General features: G+C 44.4%; 1 protein-coding gene across 3 annotated transcripts in view; it reads left to right on the forward strand.

Moving 5' to 3' along the window:
- The window catches only part of FHOD3 (formin homology 2 domain containing 3), a 457,851-nt gene that overhangs the window by 405,788 nt on the left and 29,534 nt on the right, over positions 1-22,529 (forward strand). For all 3 annotated transcript variants that reach the window (XM_058557016.1, XM_058557014.1, XM_058557015.1), the window contains 5 exons: positions 1,489-1,647; positions 12,511-12,693; positions 14,419-14,538; positions 15,260-15,421; positions 19,747-19,937. In XM_058557016.1, coding sequence (XP_058412999.1) covers positions 1,489-1,647; positions 12,511-12,693; positions 14,419-14,538; positions 15,260-15,421; positions 19,747-19,937 — 815 coding nt within the window. The remainder of the gene's footprint in view (positions 1-1,488; positions 1,648-12,510; positions 12,694-14,418; positions 14,539-15,259; positions 15,422-19,746; positions 19,938-22,529) is intronic.

Consider the following 22,529-nt stretch of genomic DNA (forward strand, 5'->3'; position numbering starts at 1 on the left):
TAAGGGGCCACAGTCCTTTTCTCATTGCCAGCTTCCAGCTTATAGTGTTGCGGCAGGCCGGCTTCTCCAGACAGCTCAGTAGGGTGGGCCTCGGTGCAGGAGACTGATGGTGAGCAGCAGTCAGCTACTCAGCTGGGGCCTGCCTGTGATGGAGTCGGAGCGGCTGGCTCCTGAGGTCCCTCAGATGTGGCCCTCCAAACCTCTAACTTCACCCCTGGCAGTTCCCAGCAACCTGGACAAAGCCACTTCTTATCTCCTTATCTTCTCTCCCCAGCTCCAAGCTAGATCCTAGACATTATTTAGGGCCCAGGTCCAGTGTCACCTCCTCCAGACCCTGACCCCCTCCACCACCAGGTGAATTAGTTACCCTGCTGCTGAGCAACCCCCCACAGTGAACACACCCCATCACCATGCTGAATGTGTCTCTTCCTTCAGGAGAGCCACTGTGCCTTATTCATCAGTGTCATCCTAGGCTTGTTATGTGAAGGAAAATAGTCATCCTCCCAGCTCTGTTTGCCTCAAGGGAAGCCTGAGCAGGCACAGGGAGCTTGCTGAGCTGGGTCTCCCCCACTTGTCCCCATGGCCACGCACCCTAAATTTCCCTAGAGCTGAAGGAGAAAGCTGGAGGCCTTGTCATCTCAGCTCTGGGCAAGTGTTGGCTCAGCACCTCACACACTTATTAGCTTCTGGCCACGTGCTAGCCCAGGGCCTGCCCCCGTGGAGCACCCAGGCCAGCAGGGAAGCCACACACAAAAGAGCTCTATGAGGACACCCAGACACCTTTTGTCCCCTGGCCCCCTCCTTGGCCTCTATGCCTGTTTGTCCCTCATGCATCTTCACCAGCACATGCCCTTTCGATTTCCTTCCTTGGAAGGCCCCTGTTCACCCACCCAGTGGGCAGCCACCCAGATGGGTAAGTGTGGCAGGTGCTCTGGATAAGGGGCGTAGGATGTTTGAATGGTGAGAGGAGTCCCTGAGACCATGCGGCCAGGGATCCAGAAGGGCTGACTGGCCAGCGATGCTGGATTCTCCTCATCACTCCTGTCTTCTCGGCATGTGTACTGACTGTCTCCATCTCTGGGCACACACTCTATGCCCTAGGGCCAACCAAGGCACATTCCAACACCTCACAGCCCACAGGAAGGGAGCTCTGAGAGGTTTTAGTTTTGTTTCCACTGCTTCTATGGAAAAAAACAGGGTTTTTTTCCTTGCAAAATATCACATTTTTCCCAATTGAAGGAAAATCAATTTTATTTTGTAATGTGTCTGACTCGCGAAGTTCCATTGCTGACCCACGCTTGGCGCCTTCTCAGAGCTAATCCCTGATCTCTTTCTCCTGTGCTGAGCGGTAGCCAGTCCTTCCCTGAGCTGAGTCAGGGCCATTTGTTTTCGTCTCTAAATAAGTAGTGAGTTTACTTTTAATAATGAAACACAGTAAGGACCAAAGATGATGCATTAATCTTGGATTCTCCTTGTTTTATCACCAAGAAAACTGCTGCAGACGGAAAAAGGCAGGAGATCATCGTCCTGGATTCCAAGAGGAGCAATGCCATTAATATTGGTCTGACGGTACTGCCCCCTCCAAGAACGATTAAGATAGCCATTTTGAATTTTGATGAATATGCCTTAAACAAAGAAGGAATCGAGGTAAGAGAAGCTCTACGGAGCATTGTTTGTGTTCTGTAATACATCGCATATGTAAAGTGTTACTGTATCCAATAGGACTTTCTCCACGGGGTGGCTTGCCATATTTCTGTCTCAGACAGACTCTGAATAATGGTAATAATTCTCACATTTTTTTAACTTCTGGGGGATAAAAACACCCCTTTCCCTATGAAATTCAGAGATGCTCACTCTTGGGTTCATTTACTGACTTCCTTCTGACAACCCTCCACCTACCTCTACGTGGGAGAGGAACATGATAATGTCCTTAGGAGGCTGGTAGGATCTCCTTTCACATCATTTCAAACCAAATGTGTTTATGAACAGTTTCAGAAGTAGGGTTTTCAATGTGTGCTCACATCCATGTAAATGACTTTGTTTCTCTCTTGGCACTCATTGGGGTATGTAGAGATATGTTTCGTTCGATAAGCTGCAGAACCCAAGCCAACTGAGTCTTTAGCATTTGTTGGTCTGAGTTGCACAAGTGGAGAGACGTTGGGTGACTTGGCTGTGACTACATGGCTGGTAGGCGGCCCAGCTGGAGCCATAGCTCACCTGCTCTGCGAGGGTTCAGTGCTCTTCCGCCAGGCCCTGTTCTCCCTTCACAGTGGGCTGATGCCAGTTTGCAGCAAGTTAAATCTCATGTTCTAATAATGGAGAAAGAGAGAGTGGAAACAATGGCCCAGCTCACAGATTCCTACAGATGGCTAATATAGTCTGGGGCCGCTGGGTCAGAGTGGGGATCTGAGGACATTGCTTTGTGGCGTTGAGTGATACCCACTCTATCCTCTTATTGGCAAGGGGCCCTGGATTTCTTTAAAGCCTCTCCATAGTTGGGGTTCATTTATACATAGTCATTTTAAAGACTCAAGAGTGGAGGGAACCAATGAAGATGGACTGAAGAGAGGGAGAGCAAGCCCTTGACAGAGGGGTTGGAAGTGAGGAAACGCCAAGGAACACCAAGGATTGCCCGCAACTACCAGAAGATAGGAAGAGGCAAGGAAAGCTCTTCCCTAGAGCCCTCAGAGAGAATGTTGCCCTGCTGACGCTTTGATATCAGACTTCTGGTCTCTCCAACTGTGAGAGAGTAAATTTCTGTTGTTTAAATCACCTAGAGCCAGCCTTGGTGGTCTGGTGTTTAAGATTCAGCGCTCTCACCCCTGCAGTCCAGGTTCGTTTCCCGGTCAGGCAACCACAGTGCCCATCTGTTATGAGAGGTTCGAGGATTCGATCAGAGACGTAAAAGAAACTTTCTGCTCTAAACAAATGATCCGAAGGTATATTTTATTATATAGAGGATAGTAAAGGTGGTAGTCCACAAACAGATCCGAATAGGTCAAATAATAAGAGGGAAAAAACACCAGCTCGACTGGAAAGGGAAAACATCCACATCGGCTGAGATAGCAGCAGATTCGAATAGGTCATATAATAAGAGAGAAAAACATCAGATCGATCGGAAAGGGAAACACCAGATCGACTGAAGGGAAATGACACAAATCAACCGGAAAGAGAAACACCAGGTTGACCGAAAAGAGGACACATCAGATCAATTACTTCACAATAAATCAATTACTCACAACATCCACGCCCCACTGCCGGGAGAGTCCTGTCAATCGACACAGCTGGGCAAGGATCACATGTCCTGGGCAAGGTGTCCCTTCCACAGGTGGAACCCTACCAGCCCTCAGTTTCCAGCAGTTTATATAAGTAGTTACAGAGTTTACAGAGCAAGCATTTTGTGTTCCCATGCACAAATGCTTATCAGTGGTGTACATGCACTGAGCCCCTCTCCCGGGCTGTCGTCCCAGCCCAGTAGTTGTGTACGTGCATTGTTTACCCTGCTTATCATCCCAGCCCGGCACAGATGGCCAGTCTGTCCCAGGCTGCGGTGCCCAAAGGGCCTTGAAATTTTTACACATTGCAACTCTCTCCATGGGAGAAGGGCCAGTTCCCACTACGCAGAAAGTGGCTTTTATATTTCTTTTTGTGCTGGTGTCTGTAGGTCAATGGAGCGGCCAAACATGGCTGTACTCATGTCAAGACACCATCTGTCAGTTGTCATACTGTGCTAACTATGTGTTGTTGTGATGCTGAAAGCTTTGCCACCAGTATTTCAAATAACAGCAGGGTCACCCATGGTGGACAGATTTCAGTGGAGTCTTTCAGACTAGACTCAGACTAGGAAGAAGGACCTGGCCACCCACTTCTGAAAAAATTCACCATGAAGACCCTCTGAATAGCAGCGGAGCATCTTCTGATATAGTGCCAGAAGGTGAGAGGATGGTGCAAAAAGACCAGGCAGTGTTCTGCTCTGCTGTACACAGGGTTGCTGGGAGTCAGACTCCACTCGACGGCACTAACAAAAAAAACACCACAGTTTGCGGTCCTTTGTACACTAAGAAACCAGTACTAGGCCTGAGCAGCTCTACTCTGAGAAGCACACACACACCCTGTTCCAGGAGCAGGTAAAAGGAGCGAAATGCATTTCCCTTCTGGCTGGAGAAGAAGTTGAGCCCTGAGCCCTGGTGTCAGGCCAGGCAGCAGAGCAGGTCAACATATGCAGGTAGGCAGCCAGGGAGTGAGGGTAGACTGAGACGGGGTGTAAAGGAGAGAGCAAGAGCACAGCCTCGGTGGCCTAGTGGTTAGTTTTGGAGGCCCAGGTTCGGTTCCGGGGCACAGACCTACACCACTTGTCTTGTCAGTGGCCATGCTGTGGCAGTGGCTCACATACAAAAAAGAGGAAGATTGGCAGTGGATGTTAGCTCAGAGAAAATCTTCCTCAGCAAAATAAATAAATGAATGAATGAATGATACTCTTTCAACCTTACAAAAAAAATTAAAAAAGGAGAAAGCAAGTGACAGCAGGCAAATACAGAGAGGGACATTGAGGCAGCTGCCAGACACCGAGAAGGGGACAAGCCAGGCCTCAGTGTCAGGTAGTCCCACTCTGGGACCCCCAGAGGAGCACGGGAGAAGGGCATTGGCTTGCTGTTGGGCAAGTGGGGGCTGCCAACCTGGACGAACCAAGTTCAAAGCATCTTTTACCTAGGACAATGTGGTAGGCCCGAGTGCACATTCCGGCCATCCTATTTACTTAACAGTGTCTTTTAGAGATTGCAAAAGCTTCAGATTCATACAAAGAGAGGCCTCAGATGCAGCCAGAGCCAGCCTGATTGAAGGAAAAAATGACAACTTCACCTTTTAAAAATATTTCCCCTTCTTGTCATAAGAACTTGAAAGTCCATCAGGAGAGATTGATTCCTTTGGGTTTTGCCTTTGTTCTTTCCTGAAATGTAGATCTCCCTGGGGAAGAGTTTCAGATACAATAAGTTACTTAGATTTTAAAATGAATCAAATTACTTTTTCCTTTTCTGACTGGTTTCCAGCTGAGCATCTTTTTGATCCAAGAAGGAATCATGGTAGCCGCCATAATGATGATGGATAGAGGAATAGCAACACAGCACTAAACTTGACATTCACAGGTTTCTTCCTGTGGGCCAGGCACTAGGTAGGTGCTGTACACAGATGCTCATCAAAACCTTAGGAGGCACATACTATTATGTTTCCCGTCTTAAAGAGGAAGAGTGAGTCCCAACGTTAGTCTGTGCCCAAGATCACAAGCCGTTAAGAGATCGGGCTGAAATATGAGCCCTAGAGCTTGAATCTAAAGTACAGACCACAGACCTTGGGGATGGCTGGCCAGGAGGACACTCTGGGCCTGGGCTCATGTGCCAAAAAAATAAAAGGAAATCTGACAGGGGAGCTAGAAGACTCATGAGGCAACGTGGTCCACTTCACAGGGCTGCCTATGGTTTTGCGCCAGGAGTAGCTGATATATGGAATGATATAAAGTGGGAGGACACAGCCACAGAAAACACTGCTACATCCTTCCTGAGAGTTTATTGTGTCATGAGTCCTCAATAAATTGATATTTAGTCACAATAACACATGGAGTTACACATTTTTATCACAGTTTTCATCTAAAGCAAGGTTTCTCAACTGTGGCACTGTTGACATTCTGGGCTGGACAATTCTTTATTGTGGGAGCTGCCCTATGCACTGTAAGATGTTTAGCAGCATCCCTGGCCTCCACCCGCAAGACGCCGTCAGTACCACCCCAATGGTGACAACCAAAAATGTCTCCAGCCATTGTCAAATGTCCCCTGGGGACAAAATCACCCTGATTGAGAACGCCTGATCTAAACACTGCCTGTGTGAATCCAGAGACTGTATATATTTTTCAGCTCTTATCAGTCATGCTGAGAAGATTCCAGTGGAAACCAGCCTTCTTGGATAACATGGAATCCAGGCACTCTCATCCATCACCTGCTGTCTCTGGCCGTGATCTCAGGGACCTGAGGGGCATAGATGGTCTAGATCCATGTGCTTAGCCAGTTACCCAGAGCTTATTCTCTAGGCTTGTTGCTCAAGAGTTAAATCAGGACTGAGAAGAGATGGAAGTTGTGTTCCTGCAGATCTTTACTAATAAGATTTCCAGCTTGCACCCAAGGGGCCTTTTGCCAAACCGTCTCCTTCTTGGATGTAGGCACTGTAGCATGGCACCATGGCTTATTCAGGCCATTTGAAACCTCTGTGTACCTAAACGTGATTAGGATGTAATAAACGCCATCCTGTGGCTTTGCTCAGCAACCCAATGATACGTATCCGGATTTGTCATGAAACCCTGTGGGAGTAATTAACTAATTTCATTATTGGAAGTAGTAGTTTTTCATCAGAGTATTAAACTTTAGAATATTATTTTGGGGCCGTCTCTAAGTAGTATTAATGATATTTTCCCAAGTAAAATGTCATCAAGTTATCACAAATGGAAGTATGAAGAATTTTCCTTCTTTTCTTGCTTTTCTAATGTTTATAGAGTCTGTCTCCTCAGAGTAGCACAATTGAATGGTGCCAAATGACATTTAACTTGGCCCAGTTGGCTGCCAGGCCTGTCAGCATCCTAGAAACAGAAGTTCCCTTTGGCCGCACATATAAAACTCCAGCACCTTTGCAAGCCATTTGTGTTGCTCAACCCCTGTCTGCAAGTGCCCGAGTAGGTGCTGGACACATGCAGGTGAGCCTGAGCTTGGGAGCCACCATTGGTCAGCAGTGCCAGGGACCCAGAACATCCCAATGGTTGGGTGCCTTAGCTGCACTGTTTGGCATTTCCAGTTGAATTGCCGTGAACTGTGGAGCTGGTGCTAGGAAACTCAGAGTGGCCCCTAGGAGGTTCTCCAGCTCTGCTTTGGTTGATCCAACTTAGCTTCAGGCAAGTCTCTTCATCTGCAAGTTTGATGCAGTAATTTCTGCTCCACGTACCTCACTGAGTAGTCCCAAGAATGAAAGAAGATACTATCAAGATACCTTGAGAAGTGAAAAAAAAAAAAAAAAGTCCCTCCATGTGAATAAGTACATGTGTTGAAAGTCGTTGTCTATGAGAATATGCAAGTTGCATATAAACCAGCCTCAGCTCTAAATGCTCCAACTTTCTGTGTTGTCACCAAAATCCTTGTGCTAGATTCTCATCCAGACTTCTGTTCAGAACTCACACGGCAAATTAATTATTCATTATGGTCTCATCTTTGGTGAATGAGATGGCCAAACTCAAAAGCATTTGGGTTCATAAAAAATGAGACTTGTGCATTTTTCTCTGAAATACAGCTTTCAGATACAAAAGCAAGGATACTTTAAGCCATGCTGGAGGGACACAGTCTGGGAGAAAGCAAAAAAAACAAAACAGAACACTGATATTATTATGTAGTGGTCTTATTTGATGTTTTCTCCCTGTGGAACCAAATGGTGATCATAAAGTCATCAATAAATCTACTGACATGGTAGAAGAGCACATTAGAGGTACCACCTCACACTCGTCCCCTTATGATCTGCTCTGGGACAAAAGGACCAGCAGCTCTTAGGAGGTGGCTTTGACCTGCCATTCCACTGTCTTACGGCTGTTTTTACTGCCAGTGATGTGTAAAAAAAGAAAAGAAAAGAAACTGGCAGATGGCAACCTCGTAAATCTTCAACAGTGAACAAATGGTTTAAATTAGTCAGAAAAGTGAAAAACAAAAGTAAGAGCATTTGATTACTTTCCCAAAGGAAAAACGGAACTAAAATCATCACAGGAAAATGCCTTCTGAAGAAGGGGGAAAAGTGTTGACAATTTTTGGTTTTGGAATTCTTCTACATGCTTAAAACAATTTGAGCATTAAAAAAATTAAAGTACACATTTTAGTAAAGTTTTTATTTTGAAACAAATCCTGGGTGGGTTTTTTTTATTTTTTTAAATTTTTTGTTTATTGCAGTAACATTGGTTTATAACATTGTATAAATTTCAGGTGTACATCATTATACTTCTATTTCTGCATAGATTACATCATGTTCACCACCCAAATACTAATTACAACCCATCACCACACACATGTGCCAAATTATCCCTTTCGCCCTCCTCCCTCCCCCTTTCCCCTCTGGTAACCACCAACCCAATCTCTGTCTCTATGTGTTTGTTTGTTGTTGTTATTATCTACTACTTAATGAGGGAGATCATACGGTATTTGACCTTCTCCCTCTGACTTATTTCACTTTGCATAGTACCCTCAATGTCCAAAAGAAGTGACATCTACTTGGATTGTTGTGGTTATTTTTTAATATGATCTGTGTGGACAGAGGGGATCAATAGCGGGAGCCTGTGGGAGAGCAAGGAGAATTGTCACTGAATATATTCCCTGATGCTCGAATTCTACCCGCATAATCGCAGTGTTTGGGGCCATGATGAAGAGAAAGTTGGAAGAGGAGGTATCTGAGGGCTCACCCAGGTCTCACCTGCGACCTCACTCTGACTACAGCACAGAATGCGTGTCTTTAGTGCAGTTTGGCATCACTGGCTTCTGATAAACTGCTGAGACAACCCTCTTTGATAACACTCATCAAATCCAGGATGACTTCTGCCCCACCCAGATACGGCCTGAGGCACAATTGTATAAACACCTGCATGTTGCTGATTATGGTGTCAAGCATCCAGTTTTTTATTTTGTTCTTTTTAATTTTTGCATTAATGTAGAGTAAAACTGACCTTTTGGCATACAGTTCTATGAATTTTAAAATACATATAAATTCATGCCATGACTACTGCAGTCAGCGTTCAAAACAGTCCTATCTCCCCAAAGATTGTGCTCTTGTGCTGTCCCCTTCTAGTGGTATCCTCAGCCCACATCTAGCCCCTGGTAACCACTGATCTATTCTCATCACTATGGTTTTGTCTTTTGGATAATGTCACATAAATGGAATTGTACAGGGTGCAGCCTTTTGAGACTGGCTTCTTTCACTCAGCATGATGGATGCCTTTGAGATTCATCCCAGTTGTGTATGTATCCATAGCTTGTCCCTTTTTATTGCTGAGTCCTACTGCGTTGGAGAGATGTACCACAGTTTGTCTGTTCATCTGTTGAAGAATATGTAGCTTGGTCCAGTTTTGGGCAATTGTAGATAAAGCTGCTATAAATATTCATGTACAAATTTTTGTGTGAACATGAGTTTTAATTTTTCTAAGGTAAATACCTACAAATAGAATTGCTGGGTCTTATGGTATCTCTATGTTTAACCTTTTGAGGAACTATAACTTGTCTTTTCATTCTCTTAACAGTGTCTTTCACAGAGAACAAGTTTTTAATTTGGATGAAGTTCATTTATCAACCTATTCTCTTTTGGTATCATGTCTAAGAGTTCATTGCCTAACATGAGGCACAAAGATTTTCTCCTATGTTTCCTTCTAAAAGTTTTGTAGTATTACCTTTTACTTTTAGATGTGTGATTGCTTTGAGTTAATTTATGTATAAGGTGTAAGACTTAAGTTGAGGATCACTTTTTTGTATATGGATTCCATTTGTTCCAACACCATTTGTTGAAAATACTATCTTTTCTCCATCGAACTGCCTTTGCACCTTTGTCTGAATCCCTGGGCCATATTTGTGTAGTCTATTTCTGGAATCCCTGTTTTGTCCCATTGGTCCATGTGGCTATCCTCTTGCCCATGCCACACTGTCTTATTACTATAGCTTTATAGTAGATTTGAAAATCAGGTGGTTTGCCTCCTCCAAGGTTATTCTTTTTCAAAATTGTTTTGGTTCTATTGGTTCATCTGCATTGCCATTTAACTTTTAAAATCACCTTTCCTATATCCACAAAAAATCGTGCTGGTATTTTGATTTCAATTGAGTTAAATTTATAGATCAACTTTGAGAAAATTAACATATTGACTCTGTTGAGTCAGTCTGTGAACACAACATATTCCCCATTCATTTAGATCTTCTGTGATTGCTTTGCCCAGCTTTTTCTACACATGATTTTTTAGCTTTATACCTAAATATTTCATTGTAAATAGCATTTTTCTTAAATTTTGGTTTGTAATTGTTCATTATCAATGTATAGAAATAAAATAAATTTTTCTGTATATTGACCTTATATCATGCAACATTATTAAACTCACTGTTTGATAAATTTTTTGTAGATTCCTCACAATTTTCCATGTAGACAGTTATGCCATCTGTGATAGGAACAGTTTTATTTTTTCTGATCTGTATGTCTTGTTTTTATTTTCTACATCCTGTCTTATTCCCAGTCTTAGAGGGAAAGCATTCAGTCTGTCACCATTAAGCCTGATGTGAGCTATAGGTTTTTTATAAACATTATTTATCAGATGGAGGGAATTCCTCCTATTGCTGGGTTGCTGAGAGTTTTTCATCATGAATGGATATTGAATTTTATCAAACAATTCTTGCATCAATTGAAATGATTATGTGAATTTTCTTGTTCAGAATTTGTCTTCTGGTAGATTAATTGCGTTGATTGATTTTTGTATATTGATCAACCTTGTGGTTATTATTTTTTAATATATTACTATAGGAAATATAGCGATGTTAATATATCTTAACATATGGATATTTATTTATATATTTAAAATATTTTCTTAAGGATTTTTGCATCTAGATTCATCAGAGCTGTTGGTCTGTAGTTTTCTTTTCTTGTGCTATCTTTGTCTAGATTTTGTATGGGGGTAAGTCTAGTCTCATATAAAGAATTGAAAACTATCCCTCACCTGTTTGCGTTCAGGCCACAGGTTCTGACCTGCCTCTTATGGACTGTGGTTCCAGTGTCAGCTCAGTTTTCAAAGACTAATTCAGGTCTCAAAGTCTTTGATGTGCTGTTTAAGGTCAGATTCACATATGACCAGCGCAGGAATGAGCCCAGAAGTTCTTAAACAACTTTACACACTTGCTTTGCCAGGCTCTTCATTTCCCATGACCTCCCCAGTACTTTATAGTTCTGTGGGGCCTTCCTTTTTGGTCATCCAGCTGAAAGCTGGGGCTTCAGTTACCCCACTTTGCCCTCCACTTTCTGTGACTGTGCCCATGTCTGGGGCCAAGCCGAGGGAAGACAGAGAAGAAAAGCAGAAGGGGTTTGCTTTGCTTTCTTGGGACCACAGCATCACTGATTGGAGAGGAAGGTTCCCTCCCTCAGAGGTTTCAGTGCCTCCCAGCCTCTGCTGGCACTACCAGGAAACCCCCTTCCCACTCCCTGAGTCAGGACTAGAGGTTCTGCTGAATCTCTCTCTGTCTGCACCTGAGACTCTCTTCCAGGTTTCAGGCTACCTTGAACACAGGCTGCGGAATACTGGAGGAAAAATGGTCAACTCGTTACCAGTTCACTAGAACTTCCATTTCTGGTCTTCTTCCCCAATCCACCTGCCACTATTCATTTTTTAGAGTCTTCAAATAGCTGCTCCGTGCATGCTATCCAAGGTAGATAGTTGCATTCAGTGAGACAGACAGAGTGGAGTGCGCCTACTCCATCTCACCCAGAACCGGAACCCCTTCTCACTTTTTATCCAGATGCTTGCTATTGTAGAGCAGTAACCAAGGCCACTTAGAATTAATGCATTAATGTAAGTTACAAAAAGTATGGCACAAAGCGTGTTTCTTTGCTTTGATGCTAGAGAAGGAGAAATGAGAGAAAAAATAATACCTTACCTTAAATATTGTATGTGAAGTGTCATTTACCTTCTTTTAAAATGTAATCACTAAGGAATTTGAAACTATAACAATCATTATCCTTCTCATGCCTCTTCCCTCCTCTGTGTTCCGCAATCGATTTCAGCCAGAAACAAATAGAAGCAAAGCAAAAAGATATACCTTTTTCATTAGTAGGTAGGTATTTCTCTTTATAAATATTGTCATCATTTTTCCTTAATCAGACTTGAGTTTGATATTATTTAAAGTGTTTTCATTTCTATATAAATTTTAAAATATGGCTTAAATATTTAAAACAATTAAAAATATGTCCCATGTACAAGTCAATCTGAGTTCTTTGAAAATGATTCATTTTTGTAAGCTTTAAAATTAACCCATGAGGTGTACTAGAAAGTATATATTCTTGACATGTTTTACTCCATTTCCTAGGGAACAGGGAGCCGTTCTCTAATCTATCATATTCTTTCGCCTTTCTCTCGCCTCCATCCCCATTTTTTGCCCAAAATGTCCTTTGTGTACAAGACCCAGAAAATTTGGGGCAAGCTGCTTATGAAACAGATTAAAGGAGAGAGAGAGAGAGGGAGGAGAGAGAGTCTGTTTCAAAACAAATGAATGTGAATTTAGATGCTACCTAGGGCTTTTCTTCCCTAAAGTGTATTTGGTTTATCATGATGTAACACTTGTATGTGATAAGAACATTGACAACAGAATATCTTTACTCCTTGTTTGGAAAAGTACAAAATGAATTTGGAAACATTGAAGTGGTGTCGGATAGGGTCCATCACTAAGAGAGAACATACTGTATATCATTCTATCTTTCCAGAAAATTCTAACCATGATTCCCACTGAAGAAGAGAAGCAGAAAATCCAGGAGGCTCAGCTGGCCAACCCTGAGGTGCCATTGGGCAGTGCAGAGCAGTTCCTCCTCACACTCTCCTCCATCAGTGAGCTCTCGGCTCGGCTCCACCTCTGGGCATTCAAAATGGATTATGAAACCACAGAAAAGGTAAGCACTTAGGCAAGAGAGGCAGCCAATCCCACATCCCCAGTATTGAGAAAGCCAGGTTTTTATTGGTGAAGGTAGTGCAGTGTCATTCTTGAGAGAGGGTTTGAAGGGCGAGTTGATTATGATGAGGTTGGTCTATGCTGAGTGATCAGCAGCCTGCCAATGAGGGGTTATTCTGAAGTGTCTGCCTGGCACCAGCCTCAGACACTTGATTGCAGGTACCAGATGACTGGTTGAAAAAAAAAAAACTATTAAATTTTTTCCGGACTCCATATGCTCATTGTAGAGAATTTAGAAAATACAAAAAGGCACAATATAGAGAGTGATCTATAATCCTTCCACCTGATGGTAATCATCTAAGCTGCCATGGGCTTGGCATTAGCAGGTCATTGGGTCTCTTTGAGACTATATCTCAGAGAAAGTTGAAGATGAAACAGATTGCAAGAGGTTGAGAGGAGAATAGAAGGAAAGGGACTTTGACAGTGAAGGCCTGGGGAGACTCATCTTGAGTAGAAAGCAGCAGGAGCAGGCATCATCTCTGGACTGGGGCAATGTGAGTATTTTTGCAGGCTGAGCAGAAGGAATTGATGGAGAGGAAAAGGGAGAGATGGAAGGTGAGCTGGAGGTGAGCTTAACTGAGAGGAAGTGCCCAGAGGAGACAGACTCAAAGCACAGGTGGAGAGGCAGTGTGGTCTTCCTCTTTCTGCAAAGGAATTATCCTGATCCTTACTGAGGGCCAGATGGGTGGCAGAGGGTTTAGGGGCTTCCCAGAATACAAAGGAAACTGCTGTATTTGAATTCATTCGGGAATCAGGCAGGGATGAAGAAGCCTAGGACTGCTCAAGTCTAGGCATCGCTCTTGGTCTCAAAACCAGTCAGCATATTTAGGTGACTTTCTCTAGCAAAGTGAGGTAATGTCATGGAGAAAACAGATACTTGGGTCAGCCTTGGTTGGGGATTGATAGGGCCAGCATGACAGAAGTCAGGCTGGAGAGAATGAAGCTGAACCTTCTGGCTTTGGGCTGTAGGCTAGGGGAGAAACTCAGTAAGGACATTGGAGTGAGGAGTCACAGAATGACAGTAGAGAAAGAAGGGGAGACTGAGACCATGAGGCTACAGGGCAGGCTAGAAGTCTGAGAGAATGGGAGTTATGAAGGCAGCGGGAGTAATGAGGATGGTGACCTTCTAGAAAGTAACCAGGCTAAGAGGTGGCTAGCCACAGAGTGCCCAGAAGGAGGTTAGGAGACCTAGGTGGTCCAGGGACAGTGAGGCCACAATTTCCAGTGTCATTTGCCTGGGAAGAGAAAGGCAAAGAGGAAGACTATGGTCCAGATGCTGAAGAAACATGAGAAGGATGTTTCTAGAACATCCTAGAAGACAACCATGGTCAGAAGAGAGAATGAGAAGTGGGTATGGCCTAAGTGTCCTGCTTGAGCTTGGGAAATGGGCAGAAACAGGGAGATAGAGCATTTGTCACCCCAGCACGAGCTCCTGTTAGTTTCAGGTACTCCATTTGGTCTCCACTGGGGAGACTTTGGAGACTAGACTTTCTCTGTGTCACCTTTCGGCACTTTTCCATACGTAGGAGCATGTGCCCATCACATGAGATTGCCTTATACTGGGAGAATTCCACTTGCTGTTACCTTGTACAAAAATTAAAAAGAACACAGTAAAGGCAAAATGCACATTCTTTATGATCTTATCGCAATTTTTTTTAATTGAAAGGAAGTGGCAGAACCACTTTTGGACCTGAAGGAAGGAATAGACCAATTGGAGAACAATAAAACCTTGGGCTTTATCCTGTCTGCTCTCTTAGCCATTGGGAACTTTCTAAATGGAACTAATGTAAGTCTTTCACATCCTTTATCCTCCTACCTCCCTTGTCACCAAATTCTTGTCCTTCATTTGCTGGTGGAGGTTGTACCTCTGGTCCTCTAAAGCACAATTGAACAAACAACTTTTGTATTTTCTTGCTGAAAAATCTAGAAGGAATTTTGTCCTTAAATTATCAGGGCCAGTTTATTGGAACCTGTATCTTGCTATAAATAATAAAACTTAGAAAAATAAGCACACTATTCCTTACAAATCTTGGCTACTCTCAAAATTGACATTGGATATATTTTCTTCTACGCTGTTTTTTGTTTTATTTCTGAGCTTATTGCTTAAATATTTTATACTTAAACACATTATAAGCAAACTTTTAAAAAAATTGCCCTATCTTTGGCCAGGAATTAGAAAAGCAACAGGGCAAAGGGAGAAAGAAGTTGTAGTTTCCCAGATGGCAGAGACCTAGCCCCACAGCATCCTGATTTAGTAGTAGAGCCGTGGGGGGACAGCCGTGGCTGATGGCCAAGGTGGGAAAGGGCTGGAGGCTCATTTCGTTCTCACTGTGGCTGGCCCACGTGTGATTAGCTAAGGATGATGGAGCATGTGGCCTGAGACACTTCAGTCATAGAGGAACTAAATATTGGGCTACTCCAGGGCATGGATTCTAACCATTTGTGCCTTTCTAAGAACCTGTGTAAAACTTGTTCTTCCTGTCTTTTGTTTAATGTTCACCAAACAGGCCAAAGCATTTGAGTTAAGCTACCTCGAGAAGGTTCCAGAAGTCAAAGACACCGTGCACAAGCAGTCGCTTCTCCACCACGTGTGCACCATGGTGGTGGAAAACTTCCCAGAGAGCTCTGATCTGTACTCGGAGATTGGGGCTGTCACCAGGTCAGCCAAGGTATGTCTGTGGACACCGAGGAGTAGGCCGTGACTTTCCCTCAGATGTTGGCTCTTTGTCAGTCATCTCTGAGGAGCACAGACTCTATTAAGATGCCCAACTGCTGCTTGCATCCACTACTCTAGAGTTTGTGAATATGACTCGCATCATGCCATTTCTAATGGACTTTTAAGATCATGTTCCCATCTCTGGTTCTCTGTCAGATTCTTTCCTACTGAGGTATGAGGCAAGCCTGCCATCCCAGTCCTAACCCTGCCTCCACTGTTGAGCAGTGTTACTCACCAGGCTGGATTCTCCAGAACATTAAAACTCCCCAGCTTGTTTTAGGTGGGTAAACATGTCAAAAAGATGCCATTTGGCTCCTCCTAAGACTTCCATAGGATCTTGCAGTGAGTTGTGGAGTCAGGAAACAGAGGGCACGCCTGGCCCCCTGCTTCCCACAGATTGTCCGTCCCTATGATCTTACACAGAGGGAACTGTTTTATAGGGCTGTAAATAGTATATAGCATTTGCCCCTTAGCTGAAAGCTCTTAAATTTAGTACAGAGTTAAAACCTTCATGAACGGGCGGTTTATTAGAAAAGAGACAGTTGTAATATCTGGACACCCAGCTGCCCCCACTGCAGGCGCATCACGGAGGCTGCACAACCCCCGAGGAATCCCAAACACAGCAAAACTGGGAGATGTGAGGGTCTTGGGAGCAACAGGAAACTCATGGTGAGGAACTGAATGGGGCTCAGGAGCCGGGCCAGCGTGGAGGAAACTCCTGGAAACACAACCTGGGCTGAGGAGCTGAAAGCAGAATGACCATTAGCTCTGGGACACATTGGAATCTGGTATGAGAAAAGGAGGGAGAGTGGTGGGCAGAGTGGGGAAGGAGGGGAGAGGGGATAGGCTAAGGTCTCCTTCAAGGAGCTCTCCCTTTCTCTGCTTTCCCCCACAGAACTGGCTAGTGGGAACCTGGGGGCTGGGACCTTCTTTCACCTGCCTCGGGAGCCACAGGCTGGCAGCTGCCAGGTACGCCATGCAAGGGGGCCCTGAGCCAGCCCCACAGTGGACTTGGCCTTGAGGCAGCAAGAGGCATGGCCAGCAATCCCCCAGCTCCAAGAGCTGACAGAGGGCTTCTTAGAACACAGACTCCTCTATTTCACAGGCGCCCTTGCCATGTTTACTCTGTGCCAGGCACTGTTCTGAAGTCTTTACAAATGTTACTTCACTATCCTAACAAGGCAGAAACCCTCTCTGAGTGTCCCAACAGGGGGGCCTCCAATCGCTGCTCTGACACTCCCCATGAGTACCTTCTCAGAAGGCAATTTGTTAGGAATAACTCTATTTGAGTCCAAGTCTACCTGGCTATCTAGATTCATGTTGGTCCTGTTTCCAGAACCGCCCAGAACAAATCAGTTCCCTTTTTACACATGGTTCTTTGTTCACTCCCAGGGCCTTCCCCCTGGTGGAGCCTGCTTGTAACAAAAGTAGTCCTGGCCTAGGAGTCTTGACACCAGGCTGGCCCAATGACTGCCTCGGGCCCCCTCAGTATCAGGCCTTTCCCAAAGGATGTTTAGATATCAGTTAACTAATAACTAAATAACTTCTCCTTGCCTGAAGATTGGCTACACAAACCAAAACTGCAGATAGCTTCTACCCATGAACTTTGACAGTTGCTAAAGATGACTACTGACCCAGTCCCGGTGACTTGCACCAGGAGGTCAAGAGCGCATCTACCACCACTTCTCAGCCTTTACTCCCAAAGCCTTTTGGGGCATTGAGGGGCCCTTCTGTGTAGACAGGTACAATATAAGCTTCAGGAAACCCCAGCTTCAGGTGCATTCATTCCATCCCCTGGTGTGTCACACCTCGGGTCTCACCATTGCAATCCCTACGGGGCAGGTTGCTCTGGCATCTACAGGACAACTGTGTCCTTGAGTTGTCCCACAGCATCCCAGACTGACTTAATAAGACTTGACTCTGCTTCAGAGCACAGCTCATGCATCTTCATGGAAAGTGGCCCATGTGGAGCAGTCCTCAGGGAAGGACCTTCTGCCAAGGACTTCCTTCTCACAATAGAAGGCCAGGCCAGCTTCCCTGGGATGGAATTTGTTAGGGGCAACCATCTTAAGGAATGATGGAGGAGAACGTAGACTCTGGAGCCAGAGAGATTTGGGTTCCAGCCCCAGTTCCACCACTTACCAGCTGTGTGGCCTCTCACAAGTTGCTTAACCTCCCTATGCATCGCTTCTCCCCTATGAGCTAGTAACAGAATCTGAGGTTGTGAAGTAATTGTGAAGACTCAGATCATGTGTGCCATCTGCGTCAGCCCAGGTGGGCAGCCAGCTAGCTGAGGCAGCCTTCCAGCCCTCTTCAAGAGACACTACTTTAAGCTCAACCCTGGTCAGGCTCCCCACCTGATTTCTATTGACAGTGCAGTTATTTTCTTCTGCCACCAGCTTAAGGGCTCACAGTGGACTCTCTTCCCTGAAAAACCATCTCTCCCATCGTGTCTGCCTGCCCGCCCTGTGCCCACTGCAGTGCTGGGCAAGCTTCACCTGGTTAGACTGTGTACAGAGCTACTTGGTACATGTCTGAGCTGAAGTTATTTTATTGTGGATCCAGGGAGCTGCCAGGTGCAAACGAGGACGGCTCCAGAGAGTTATGGTTAGACTCGTTACAACTGGCTTACAACCTCCTAGACATCACTCGTCGATCCTAGGTCATCTGGATCCTTTTCTAGACTTATTCTTTGAACTCTTCAGTCTTTCTTTTCTAAATCTGCATTTCTTGTCCTCTCAGCTGAATGCCAGGTTTTTTCTCAGCTCTACTGTGTCATAGGAAAGTGAAGCTTTTTCTCATCTGGACCCAGAATTACTTTGGTTTCAGGCAAATCATTTTTCTCCAAGTCCCACGAACCCCCCTGCTTACCTGAATCCCAGGGCTCTGCCTAAACTTGCCTTCTTTTTTTGGCTTGTTAGCACCCAAGAAATCCAGGACATGCAATGTCTTGCCTGGCCCCCCCAGGCATCCCCTATGCTCAGCACATCTTTATCCTGTCTGGTGACAGATCCTCTCACAGAATCGACCTTCGTTGACTTGATCTCATCCATTGTCTTTCTGAGAGTCGGGCTGGAGAACTGGAGTCACTCCAGCAAGTCTCCTTGGGCACTCACATCCAGACCCTGCTCTCGTGACCACAGTCATTGGCGTCTAAGCAACGGTGGCTCACCTCTACGCATCTTCTCTTTCTCCTTCTGACCTTTGTTTGCCTGGTTCTTGCCTTTTCTCACCATCTCTCACTCTGCGTCTACCTCTCAGTCCCCTCCCTTCAGTTCACCTATTTATCTATTTCTTCCTCCCCTCCTAGCCTTCTCAATTTCTTTCCCCTATCCCACATCTCCCTCCCTTAAATGCCCTAAAGTGTATTTTTTCATAACTAACTCTCTGATTCATATAATTTTTAGGTTAGAAATTCTATAATACCATTACTTAATAAAGCCTCATCACAGGCCACTTTGGTCAATCCAAACTGTTCCCACTTACCTGAAGAGCACAGCAAGTGCTCTGTCAGGTCTGTTCTTTGTACACGTGGCTTGCATCTGCTGGCAAGACTACATGCCCACACATACAGACACACACACACACAGGCCTGCTGGGTTCTATACATCCTCAGTGCTTGGTGTTCACCTGTCTATTCAATGAGCCTTCTTGAGAACAGCAACTTGGTCTCTTTCAGCATTTGTCTTCGTGTTCCTAGTGCCTGGAGTGGGGACTGGCATACACCAGGTTCTCCGTGAGTATTCGTTGAATGAATGAATGGATAGATAAGTAAAATAATTTGTCACACAATGTAAAAGAGATCATTGTGAAGAGGAGCTGGCTGCCCCTTAGCTGGCCCCCGCATATCAGAGCCATCCCTGTATGACCATGGTGCTTCCTCTAACCTTAAGTGAAATATCATCTCTGAAAAACAAGAGTGCTCTGAAAAATTTTATGAGACATCTGCTCAGTTCATCTTGTACTAGGGTTCCTTGATATCATGTTTTAATTTACTGTTCCCAAAGACTTTCCTAAGATTTTCTTCCAAATACGGCAAAAAAAAAGAGGTGACACTTGCATTGGGTTCATTTGGAGAACAGTTTTATCATTAAGTAATTTGATGTCAAGATAATGACGATCCATATGTGGATAATTTTTAGGCCATAAATATGTCTGTATTTCAAGATGTAAATTTGGTTTTGATGTTGTTTCTTCCCGGAGGCAGTTCGATTTCCTGGTTCAGGTTGGTGTCCGGTTGTTTCAGAGTGCTTGCAATGTTCTCTCTCTCATTTTCAGGTTGACTTTGATCAACTTCAGGATAATTTATGTCAGATGGAGAGAAGATGCAAAGCTTCATGGGATCACCTCAAGGCAATTGCAAAACATGAAATGAAACCAGTTTTAAAACAACGAATGTCAGAGTTCCTAAAAGACTGTGCAGAGCGAATTATAATTTTAAAGATTGTCCATAGAAGAATAATTAACAGGTAAGTGGATCGATGAACTTATGGAAACACTAGTAAAATGGCACGTTGAAAATATTCTGCAAACTGAAGGTTAAGTTTACAAAAATTATACTATAAATTCTTGGTACAAAGCAAGTGCACCTTTGATGCACGTTGGTTTCGAAGATATTTAATTTTTCATACACATGCACACACATAGCAATAATATAATGCCATTGAGGCTTCAAGTTGGAGGGAATCTCGGAGATAATGTCATCCAAAAATCCTAATTGATCAGGAATTGCATCTGTAAGATCTCTGGCAAGTTGACCCTTACGTCTCTGCATCTGCTTAAACAGTTCTGCCTGCAGAGAACGTATGTCCTTTCAAGGCAGCTCGACTTGCTAGAAAAGTTCCTTCTTTATATGATTCACAGGATGCCCTCCAAGATCTTCCACTCCTTGATTCTCCAGTGGCTGCCCTGTGCTGCATCCTTCTTGGATGAGGCCTGGGCCCACCATGGGTGCCATCTCTGGACAAGCCTTCCTCAGTCACAGGATCCAAGAGGACCCTAGGAGACACAGCATTGATGTGTCGGGCCTTGCTTGCCTCCAAGGAGGTAGGCTGGGATCAAGGATGGCTCCATGACTGTCCCAGGCTGTCTCACCTGTAAGTGGTGGCAGCATCAGGACTAGAACCTGGGTCTTCCAACTTCCTGGTCCGGGGCATTTCCTACCATGCACCAGCACTTTCTTCTCCTTTGTTTCATCACAGAACATGGTTGTAGGTCCCTCACCCTGGCCTCCAGAGACTGAGGGCTCTGTCCTGGGCCTTACATCCTGGTGAGCTAAGGTGCAGGTCTGCAGACTTACAGGCTGTGGTCTACCTGGAGCTGGTGCTCTGATGACAGACCTTCTGAAACAGGCCTCACTATGGTTCTGTTAAGGTAGCCTTCCCCTGGGGCCGCCTAAACCGCAGGCCTTTCTCAGAGATCTGCTTCTCAGACACACTTCCAGCCCTGTGCTCGAGCACTTCATTATTTTTTTAGACAAATGTGTGGTATTTTCATTTATCCCCGTACATTTCATATTTTTTTATTATTTTTTCCTCTCTTCCCTCCCTCCTTTCACCTTCTTTCCTTGTTTCCTTCCTTGAACCCATTCAGAACTTTTAAACATCTAATTCCCTTTTGCGCATGTGAGCCCTCTTCCAGCTTGTGTCATTTGCTGCTTTGATAATCATACCTCCTGGGTCTTGATCCAGACTGTTGGGGGTGAGGGGTAGTCTTTAAATGTTAGGACAGGAATAAGGAACAGAATCTTCCCTCCAGGTTGACAAATACATTACTCAGTACTTTTGGAATTTAGTTGTCAACTGTAAATCCCCCTCACTGTACTCCTTCTGGACCTCACAGCTGCCCTCTGAGTAGGAGGATCTTATCAGAGATTTTGTCAAATTTCTTACTGAAATCAAAGCACACTGTGCTTTTAACATGGCTAATAAGGGGAGACAGGGAATTTGAGCTGCTTTGGCCTCCATGCTTTGTATGATACAAACAATTTCCAACTTAAAACTACTCAAATAAACAAATAGTTTCCATTTGGAATATCATGAAACTGGAGCAATTTTATGAAAGCCTTGTAAAGCTATTATGCCTGGTCATATTAACCATTTTATTTCGGACAGATAAAGCTCGTTATGGTGATACATCTATTCCTTAAGCAATAATGCCTGTATGTATGTGTGTATATATATGTATGTATGTGTGTATATATATGTGTGTGTGTGTGTGTGTGTGTGTATATATATATATATATATATATATATATATATATATATATTGCATATGATTGTCCTATTCTCCCTGGTAAGCTGGTCACTGGAAGATGGTTGCTCTTGTGTGACCTGGATCCCTGTATACTCACTGTTGGCCATCCTGTTGAACCAGCATGACCAGCATGAGCCAGGAGCTCACTGTAGTTTGGTGGATTGTGAAAGGGCCATGGCTAAAGGTGGGGTCCAGATGGTGGCCAAGCCAAAGCACCTCAACCAGAGAACCCTGGGTTCAAATGGAGGCGTTAGCAGGAGCCCCATATGGAGAGCTGATTAAAGTGAGAATATCTTGTTGAAATGGAGATGGGGGAACTCAGACCCCCAGTGGCTGTGCTTCTTTCCTTCTCCCACCACCAGCATTCCCAGGAGCATAGCCTATGGCTCCTGTGATCCAACATATTCCCTTTATACATTGGGAAACTGAGACCCAGGAAGAAGTAGAACCTCGGGTCATACATTGGCTAACAGGTGGAGTCATCTTGGGCATGGCCATCAGCCTAAATATAAGACTTCAGATCAGAAAGTTGCAAGTAGCTAGACCTTCATCTTTTTTCCTCACATGCGAGTACAAGAGTTATATTTTTATCTATGTAATTAGGAATTCATTTAACAGGGTACTTGTTTAAAGAAGTGGTTGTTACACAGACGCTGCTCTGAGGCTTTCAGAGTGTAAAGGTACCTGTCTCCTGGGGATTAATGCAAACCTCTACAGGTAGCAAGCCTGCAGATTTATTCTCGTGACACTCAGATGTGCAGAGAAAATGACTTTTCTTTATTTCACCATTCACTCTACCTCCTTAA

The sequence above is a fragment of the Diceros bicornis genome, chromosome 16 (genome assembly GCF_020826845.1).
Source record: "Diceros bicornis minor isolate mBicDic1 chromosome 16, mDicBic1.mat.cur, whole genome shotgun sequence".
NCBI classification, from domain to species: domain Eukaryota; kingdom Metazoa; phylum Chordata; class Mammalia; order Perissodactyla; family Rhinocerotidae; genus Diceros; species Diceros bicornis.